The 9762-nt window shown below is 39.5% G+C and overlaps 1 protein-coding gene and 1 long non-coding RNA gene across 2 annotated transcripts; one reads left to right on the top strand and one right to left on the bottom strand.

Annotated features, from left to right (window-relative positions):
- The first annotated feature begins 345 nt into the window (after positions 1–345).
- cartl (cocaine- and amphetamine-regulated transcript-like) lies at positions 346–2873 on the top strand. The gene is made up of 3 exons (XM_051380400.1): positions 346–611; positions 1382–1459; positions 2506–2873. Exons 1-3 carry the CDS (start codon positions 477–479, stop codon positions 2611–2613), a joined length of 321 nt encoding a protein of 106 aa, XP_051236360.1. The 5' UTR covers positions 346–476; the 3' UTR covers positions 2614–2873.
- LOC127352207 (uncharacterized) lies at positions 2621–7017 on the bottom strand. Its single transcript, XR_007881057.1, has 2 exons — positions 6388–7017; positions 2621–4874 (listed from the first exon to the last, which is right to left on the bottom strand). It is a non-coding gene; the product is annotated as an uncharacterized LOC127352207 (long non-coding RNA).
- Between the last annotated feature and the right edge of the window lie 2745 nt (positions 7018–9762).

Raw genomic sequence — 9762 nt, 5'->3', positions numbered from 1 at the left:
AAACCTCTTAAAATTCACAAAATGGAATTAAAGCCATCCTTTACCTGACAGAATGTCACGTGATCAGGTAGTTCCTGTGTTTGATGTGGACTTATTGAGTCCTGATGGGACCTTCATATGTTTCCTGGATCGATGTGTCCCATGCAATTTTAATATTTATATTAAGATTTTGTAAGTAACAACTCTTGGATGTATTCATATACTCTGACTGCTTGACATCATTTACAAATGGGGATGTTATTTATCCTCCAAACATCCTCCCCTGACATCCCTGCCCACACCCCTGCATGCTAATCCCGCAGTGGCCTTTCGGGCGGGGCTTTATGAGTCAATATAAGACGAGAAGGTCCGGTGGGTTGAGGGAGAATCTCCTGTGGACCTGCTGCGACCCCTCTGCTCCTCCAGTCCTGATCTGCTGCCTCCTGCCGGGACCTTCGCACTCCTCCTCCTCCTCCTCCTCCACCGGGACCAGTACCATGGATAGCTCCAGGATGCTCCGCGGACTGCTGTTTGTCGGCCTGCTGACCGTCATGTGTCACGGCCAGACGCCCCAGGAAGTCTCCGTAGAGGACGTTGGAGAGGACAAAACCGAGAACCTAGACAAAGACATGGTCAGTATCTGAAGAGCTCCACGTTAGTTTATGGAGGAATGTCAAAGTCATTCAGATCCATGATGCTGTAAGGTCATGTTACTGACCAACCACCAGTGTGTAGCATTCAGCTCTCAGTACCGGTAATGATCTGTTAGGCAACATGTTAGTTCACATTTTAAGTGTTAAGTTTAAGTTTGTTGTGTGTGTGTGTGTGTGTGTGTGTGTGACATTTCGAATTTCTTTAGTTTAACTTAACAGGAAACACAAAGAACTTGCAGAAAACATTTCAAATAATTCATTTTATATTACACCATTTTAAGAGATAATAAACAATAATAATATATGTGGACTTTTTCTTAAAATAATCTTTATTGCAGTTTGTAAGTGTAAGTGTGTGAGTTTCTTCACCTCACCTATCAACTGATTAACCTCCTCAGCTCCGCCAACCCCTGATGCCTGGCAACCAGTCCATGTTCAGACACACAGAACATTACTTTACGAACATTATTTGAACTTCTAGTGGAGAAATTTCAGAATATATATATATATATGTATATATATTTGGTGAAAATGTGGGAGAATAAAATTAATATTACCAGACATCTGGAATATTTTCAATTTGATTTGATTATGTGGCATCTTGGGTTTGAAAGTATAAGATTTTTTGACCTGAACTGAGAACATAAGGGGATATTTAAGAATTTCTGAGGTTAGCATGCTCGGACAACTGTGATTTTCCCCTCAGGCCTAATGACTCTTGTTTTTGTGATCCAATCTTTGGCGAGCAGATTGAAGCCCTGGAGGCTCTGCTGGGCAGGATGCATAACCGCATTTCCTCCACTGAGAAAAGAGGAAGCATCCCAATGGTAACTTTGTTCACTGTACTTCTGCTTAATCAACCTTTATCTTATTCCCAGTAATAGAGGGAAGTATTTAGATTATTTACTTCATTAAAAGTACTAATACCAGAAGTAAAAGCCACGCATTGAAAGTTTTACATACAAAAGAAAGTACAAAAGTATTAGCATCAAAATATACTTAAAGTACAAAAGGTAAAACTGCTCATGCAGAATGGCCCATCATATTAATAATATATTATTATAATAATCATATTATATTATATTTGATAGAGTAATGTACCTATGATGTTAATGGAGCTAATTTAAATACTTAATATACTTCAGGGCAGCTTAATCTATAAAAATACATTATAATTTATTTGCTGATCATATTTTGTATAAATAATCAGAATCTGTAAAGTAACTAGTAACTAAATGTATCAAATAATTGTAGTGGTGAAAAATGTATAAAGTAACTAAATGTACTTACATTCCACCACTGCCCTGTAATTAAAAGTAATTTAGGGATTAGTTTGATGAGGCTCCGTCGTTCCTGTGTATTCTGTACATCACTCCATTGCTGTTTAATTAAACCAGTTAGCATAAGAAACCTGCCAGTAATTAAAAGATAACAAGAAAATGCCAACAAGAGCCTTTTACTCAGTGCAATTACAGCCTAATCAAGATTGCTGCCCAACTCCAATTAGCTGGAAATCTACAAAAACCTTTCAATCCCTCTGCCCCCTCAGTGGAAATAAATCACTGAGAAATAAGACAGAATCAGCTAATGAACAGGATTTAATGAAAATGCTGGAATGATTAAAGTCTGAGCCTCATTCTCTTGTATCAATTAAATCAGAGGAATTAATGATGAAAACAATTAATCAAAACAAATTAATTAATGGGAAGGCCTGTGTAGCATTTGCTAGTATATTTTTTTTTTTACACATTTTTAAATATAAATTAATGCTGCCAGTGATGAAGGTCCCAAACATCAGTGTAATTTCTGGAATTTGTACAATCTCAAGTATCTGAATGTTTGTAAATGACCTCTATCTCCCTCCTCCCGTCAGTGTGGGATGGGGGACCGGTGTGCCATGAAGTACGGGTCTCGCATCGGGAAGCTCTGTGACTGCAGCAGAGGATCCACCTGCAACTCCTACCTGCTTAAGTGCATCTGAATCTGCATTTCCTTTTTCTTTTTACACAAACAGCATCACTTCTGCAGGACCAAACATCCTTTACGAGCTCAGCAGGCTTCACAGCTTCCACAAACCCCTGATACTACATCTGTAATATCTTCATTTATATTTACATTATGAATTATTATTGATTCGGCGGCTGTTGCCTGAGGATAAGCATGGATTTTGTATTGCTGACATTCCTGGTTATCTCCTGTAGCATGTAAATGTTTCATGTTCAATAAACACATTAATCAAAATATCCTTTGGTTATTTGATTTGTACAAAGATTTCTCATAGTTGGTTTCAAACTGACAACAGTTTGTATGCAAACATCATGTCATCAGGCAGTTTTTCAAGATAAGAACATTTGTTTATACTCCACATTCAACATTTTCACCTGCTACCAACAATAATTCACTTGTAAAGATGAATTTCCACATTTAAACACACAATATTAAATAAATAACATGTTTACATTGTAAATGGGGCGCGACTGCATCCGCGTGTTGACATCATCCACTTTCACATGTGACTTCTTATGCAAACGAGGTTGTTTGTATAATTTTTGTTTATCCAGCGCCCATCCTGGTGTACATGAGGTGTACTCAGCTGGAAGGACAGTACTGTGCAAATGAGAGCTTTTCAGAGCCACTGGAGTTTGTCGCTGCTCCTGCACATACAGAAATAAATAATTTTGCTCTTCATACAAGGTCAGCTGGTGTGGTTTCAGATGACTGTTAGGCCAATAAAGACCATCTACTGCTATCAATTACATGATTAATTCATTCAGTTTTATTCTTTTATGTTTTATGGGGACATGAATGATCATTTCTGATAGGAAGTCAGAGTTTCTAAACGGTCAAATGTTATTACAGGCAGCCAGGAAAGTATAATGCACTGATATACTATATTATTATACATGTTAGCATATAGTTGCTTATTTACACATCCAGCAGTTACAGAGCGACATTTTCGTTCATTTGGAGTTGTGTTTCTGTCCACCTGATAAGTCCAATAATCACTCTCTCCAATAAAGACTCTGTCTTGGTCTCCATCAAATCAAGATTCTTTAGCTGCTAGATGTTCCATTATGTTCACCAGCTAGTCTCTAACATGGTTTCTAGTCTCTTTGTTTCTAGGACTAGCTGCATATTGTATGTTGTACAATGTGTTCATCAGAGCTTGTTTGCTGAAAACAGCTGCCAGTCGCAGCTGGAAACTGGTTCGATGAGAACACTGAGACTGAACCAAACAGTAAATGTGTTGTAAAACCAAAACAATGAGCTAAAAGAAGCTCCTTTCATATGACATATATATTCATTATTGATAGGAAAAGTAGCCTTTATATTAAAATTGTTGTCACAGTCCAGTTTATTTGAGATCTGGAGTTGTCAGGTTTGATTACATATTTATCTCAGTGGGGGATCAGAAATTAAAGCTTGAAGCTATTTTAACCAATGAAAAGGGAGAAAAACATTTATATGTACGTCACACAACCACCTGCAGTGAGTTTTGTCTGAGTTCTTTTCAAATACACACTTTAATATTCTTCCTAAGGCCAGAAAACTGCTGCTGCACCAAACTGATGTCACAGCAGATATTCTACTTTAGATAGCCGATGGAAAACACCTGCTGGGTCATCACTGTTGGGGTGGAGCCAAGTGAAACATGCTTATAGAGTCCAATATAGCACAGCATGAATTTACCTTTAAAAAAGGTAAAACATACAAACAAAAAAAACACTCTAGCCAGCATGAGAGCTACACATTTCTGGAGGTGTATTCGAATCCACAATGTTGCATAAAGATGTTTTGCACTTGAGCTGAAATAGAAAGAAACTCTTTTAGTAACTGACTATTCTTAAAGTTTTACCCCTACCTCTGTCAGAGTCTGTGCTCCCCACTGCTGCACACATTCAACCACAGCTTGTAATGAATATAGTTCATTCATTCACAGTGTTTTTGCTGTACTTCACAGCAAACTGTGACAATTGAAAGCAAAGCATCCAGCTGTGACAAAAGCCACGCTCCGAATAATAAAAAAACGCTGAAAAGCTCAGCAGATCCGGCTCACGGGCGCAAGTGGCCTGCAGCCAGCAGATACATGCTTTTATTCGTCCCAGGAGTCCTAATCCGCAGAACCATAAAAGACTGAAGAGCTCATTTAAAGGTCCTTTGGCTCCTTTTGGCGCTGGGGAAAAGATAGGAGACAAACAGCAGTGTAACGTTTCCTTCGTTCAACGCCTGAAGCAATTTAGCCTGTAATAAAAACAAGTCAATAGTGAATGAAAAGTGTTTTCATTGTTGAATTCTGCTGGGCTCAAGCTTTTTTTGTTTTGGCCCGTTGCAGAATAGAAGGCAGTGTGGTATCATATTCAATAAGTCATCATATTCCATGCACTGCAGAGCAATTTCTACGTATATGACTATATCTTCCTGTTCTTAATCATTACAGTATGAGACTCATTTTAATGCATTACATAAATAAATTATTGTTATATTTCATTTCATTCAATAGGGTACTATGAGCTCTTTAAGATATGAAGGGGCCTGACCATCAAGAGCTTTATAGGTGAGGAGGAGGTTTTTAAATTCTATTCTAAATTTTACAGGGAGCCAGTGCAGAGAAGCTAGTACAGGAGAGATGTGACCTCTTTTTCTAGTTCCTGTCAGTACTCATACTGCAGCGTTCTGAATTAATTGGAGCGTTTTAATGGACTTATTGGGGCAACCTGATAATAAAGAGTTGCAGTTATCCAGCCTAGAAGTAACAAATGCATGGATTAGTTTTTCTGCATCTGTCTGTGATAGGATGTGTCTAATTTTTGTAATATTACGTAAATGAAAGAAGGCAGTCCTAGAGGTCTGCTTTATGTGGGAATTAAATGACAAATCCTGATCAAAGATAACTCCAAGATTCCTGACAGTGGTGCTAGAGGCCAAGGTAATGCCATCTAGAGTAACTATATATCTTTAGACAGTGAGTCTCTAAGGTTTTTGGGGCCAAGTACAAGAATTTATTTTTTTTCTGAGTTTAACATCAGAAAATTGCAGCTCATCCAAGATTTTATGTCCTTAAGACATGTTTGTAATTTAGATAATTGAATAATTGATTAATTTCATCGGGCTTGATCGAGAGATATAACTGCGTATCATCTGCATAACAGTGAAAGTTAATGGAGTGATTCCTAATAATGTTGCCTAAAGGGAGCATATATAAAGTAAATAGTACTGGTCCAAGTACAGAACCTTGTGGAACTCCATGACTAACTGTAGTATTTATTGAAGATTCATCGTTAACATGTACAAACTGAGAACGATCTGATAAGTATGACTTAAACCAGCTTAATGCCAGTTTCTTTAATGCCAATTTGATGCTCAAGTCTCTGTAAAAGAATATTGTGGTCAATGGTGTCAAATGCAGCACTAAGATCTAATAATACAAGTACAGAGACAAGTCCGTTGTCTGAAGCAATCAAAAGGTCATTATTAACTTAACCAGAGCTGTCTCTATGCTGTGATTAACTCTAAATCCTGACTGAAAATCCTCAAATAAACTATTGTTATGTAAAGTCACACAACTCTTTGACGACTACTTTCTCCAGAATCTTAGAGAGGAAGGGGAGGTTAGAAATCGGTCTATAATTGGCTAAAACCCCTGGGTATGTACATGTATATACTACAGGTGCACACAGGTGTATTTTAATTTGTTGAAAAAATGTTGGCTCTACCTATGTTTACCTATTTATCACAAAAAAAACTTCCCTCTCACCCTCTTGGGGTGGTATCTGTGTCATCCTCAAGCTCGGGTCCTCTACCAGAGGCCTGGGAGTTTGAGGGTTCTGCGCAGTATCTTAGCTGTTCCTAGGACTGCGCTCTTCTGGACTGAGGCTTCTGATGTTGTTCCTGGGATCTGTTGGAGCCACTCCCCCAGTTTGGGGGTCACTGCCCCAAGTGCTCCTACTACCACGGGGACCACACTCGCCTTGACCTTCCACATCTGCTCCATCTGTTCTTTCAATTAATATTAAAGAGTTCGGTCTAGACCTGCTCTATTTGAAAAGTGTCCTGAGATAACTTCTGTTATGAATTGGCGCTATACAAATAAAATTGAATTGAATTGAATTGAATTGAACCCTTGGTACTTTTCAACCTTTTCGTGTTCCTTCTTTCTGATGTTGGCGTCCGCTGGTATGGCCACATCTATCACCACCACCTTCTGCGGCGGCTGTGGCTCAGAGGCAGAGCAGGTCGTTCCTCAATCGGAAGGTTGTGGGTTCGATCCCCCGCTCCTGGTGCCGCATGTCGAAGTATCCTTGAGCAAGATACTAAACCCCAAATTGCTCCCGATGCCGTGCATCGGTGTGTATGAATGTTAGTTTCTGTTCGATGGACTTTGCCATCACTGTGTGAATGTGTGTGAAAGGGTGAATGTGCCCGTAGTGTAAAGCGCTTTGGTGGTCGCTATACAAGTACGGTCCATTTACATTTACCATTCTTCTGTCCTTGTCTACCACACTATGTCTGGTTGGTTGGCCAGGATCTGTTTGTCAGTCTGGAAGCTGAAGTCCCAGCACCTTGGCCCTGTTGTTCTCAGTCACCTTCTGGGTGCGGCCCATTGGGATTTGGGTTCTTCTATTCCATACTGGGTACAAATGTTCCTGAACACTATTCCAGCCACTTGGTTGTGTTCTCCATGTCCTGAACCAGCTGCATCTTACACCCTGCTACTATGTGCTGGACTGTCTCAGGGCATCTTTGCAAGTTACCTTGGGTTAGTCCTACTCTTGTAGATCTTGGCCTCTATGGCTCTTGTACCTTGGGCCTGTTCTTGTGCTGCCATGATCTATGCCTCTGTGCTGTCTCTGAGTCCAGCCTTTTCCAGCCATTGGTAGGTCTTCTCGATATCAGCCACTTCTTCAATTTGGCGGTGGTACATGCCATGTAGGGGCTTGTCCCTCCAGGCTGTCTACTCCTCTTCCTCTGCACTCTTATCGGGTTTCTGTTGCCTGAGACATTCCCTTAGCAGTTCATCCTTTGTGGCCATTTTTCTGATATACTCTTGGATTTTTGATGTTTCATCCTGGATAGTGGCCTTGATGCTCACTAGTCCTCGGCCTCCCTCTTTCCGCTTAGCGTACAGTCTCAGGGTTTGGGGTGAAACCCTCCGTGCATGGTGAGGAGCTTTCTTGTCTTGATATCTGTGGCTTCTATCTCCTCCTTTGGCCAGCTTATGATCCCAGCAGGGTATCTGATGACTGGTAGTGCGTACATGTTGATGGCTTGGATCTTGTTCCTGCCATTCAGCTGACTTTTCAGGACCTGCCTTACTCTCTGGAGGTATTTGGTTGTGGTTGACTTCCTTGCGGCTTCCTCATGGTTTCCAAGAAGTGTACACCTGAGGCAATATATTAGATTTAGTGCAGCCACAAAAAGCTTTATACTATTTTTTTCACATATGCAGTGATGCTCACCCAAGACCTGTAAACACACTTTGATGTGTAAAATCGTTGAGTTCTCTTTAAACAACTGGTTTCTAAGTTAAATAATCTACAATGTTTGTGACTTTCAGTATAACTTTAATTTCATTAAAGTGAGACTATGTAACTTTAGTTCAAGTGACAATTACAGCGTATTGCTAAAGCGTTGTGTAACAGTCGCACAAGTAGAGATGAGTGATGAAGCCAGGAAACTGACTCAGTAATGTCAGTTACACAGTTACACAATTTCTATCCAACGTTTGCTCACATTAGCCACCGTAAGCTACCAGTCATACCAGACCAAGCTGCTGTACATCATGTCACAACCTACCTTCAACACTGCTCACTTTATTGTTTCCATCTACAGTATTTTATTTAACATATTTAATGTAGTTTTGACCAAAGCCTTACAGAGTCTAAATCTGTCAAACCAAATAAAAATGTCTGTTTATCTTCTGACTCCACATGCACACACAGTGACTCACCTGAGCTCCCTGCTTTGGTTAGTGCCAACCTGCTGAAATCCACAAAGAGCTTCTGTGTTTGTGCAAACCACTGTCACACAGAGCAGAGAGCTCTGTTTAGGCTGCTCAAACAGCCTGTTGTTTCCTGGGTACACCCCCTGGTAATGTTATCTATCTGCAAGGATGTACCAAACCAGATAGATTGGGATAAAATATCATCTATACTCAGAGTCCAAAAGCAGACGGGACATGACATGACCCCCGTTAAGGGAAGTGGAGACAGGTGAGCAGTGGGGTGGGGCAGTCAGGTGATGGGGAATGCCGGGAACAGGGGTTATAGCAGGTCAGGAGGGAGTGGCAGGATCTGAAAAGACAGGAGAGAGCAGTTAAATGAACAGGCTGGGAAAGGAAAACGGCAAGAATCAGACTGATATAGTCACACATTCCTGCATGTTTTATTAGAATTGGACCATAAATGTCTAACATTTGAATGTATTAATTAAACCTGTGGATGTTATCCTGAACATTGCAGAAGTTCTATTATATAGCCTGAATGACTAGTACTTCTTCAGGTAGGAAGTTATTAATTAACTGTACTTAGGTAGTTTTTTCAGGTATGTGTACTTTATTTATTTAATTTTTTACTTTTACTCTACATTTTTACACAAATATCTGTACTTTCTACTCTTTACATTTTCAAAACAGACTTGTTACTTAAGTTTTAATGCCTTTGAATTATTGATTATCATTATCATTATTTTTGCATCATTGCATGCCTTCCCAGCATCAAGACCCGTGCATATCATACATGAAAGACATAATGTGATGAAAACGAAAACAACCAACAAACAATGTCGAAACAGTCAAGAAAGATCTGGCCCTATTTAAAGATTCAGTTAGCTTTGGACAGAAATAGCTGGTAGAAAGCGTACTTTATACTTTTACAGTACATTTCAGAGCCTGTACTTTTTCACTTTTACTTGAGTAAAGACGTTGAATCAAGTATCTGTACTTCTACTTGAGTAAAGAATGTGTGTGCCACCTCTGTCCATCACTGCAAGGGTGTGAAACATCTCCATCTAACATGAGGAAAGGTAAATAATGAAACTTAATACAGAATGGGTGGATAATAATATTATTTAAACAATGTTAAGCCTTTTTTTCTGATCACTTTCTAGATGAATATTGATCATTGGAGGTTTC

Source organism: Dicentrarchus labrax, unplaced genomic scaffold (genome assembly GCF_905237075.1).
Source record: "Dicentrarchus labrax unplaced genomic scaffold, dlabrax2021, whole genome shotgun sequence".
In the NCBI taxonomy this organism is placed as follows: domain Eukaryota; kingdom Metazoa; phylum Chordata; class Actinopteri; family Moronidae; genus Dicentrarchus; species Dicentrarchus labrax.
This window is presented reverse-complemented; position numbering and strand designations above follow the sequence as displayed.

What these genes read in the sequence shown, in the direction of transcription:
- cartl (XM_051380400.1), top strand. Translation starts at nt 477, where the DNA reads ATGGATAGCTCCAGGATGCTCCGCGGACTGCTGTTTGTCGGCCTGCTG. An exon ending in AGAACCTAGACAAAGACATG is followed by an intron (nt 612 to 1,381) that starts GTCAGTATCTGA and finishes TTTGGCGAGCAG; the next exon opens with ATTGAAGCCCTGGAGGCTCT. An exon ending in AAAGAGGAAGCATCCCAATG is followed by an intron (nt 1,460 to 2,505) that starts GTAACTTTGTTC and finishes TCCTCCCGTCAG; the next exon opens with TGTGGGATGGGGGACCGGTG.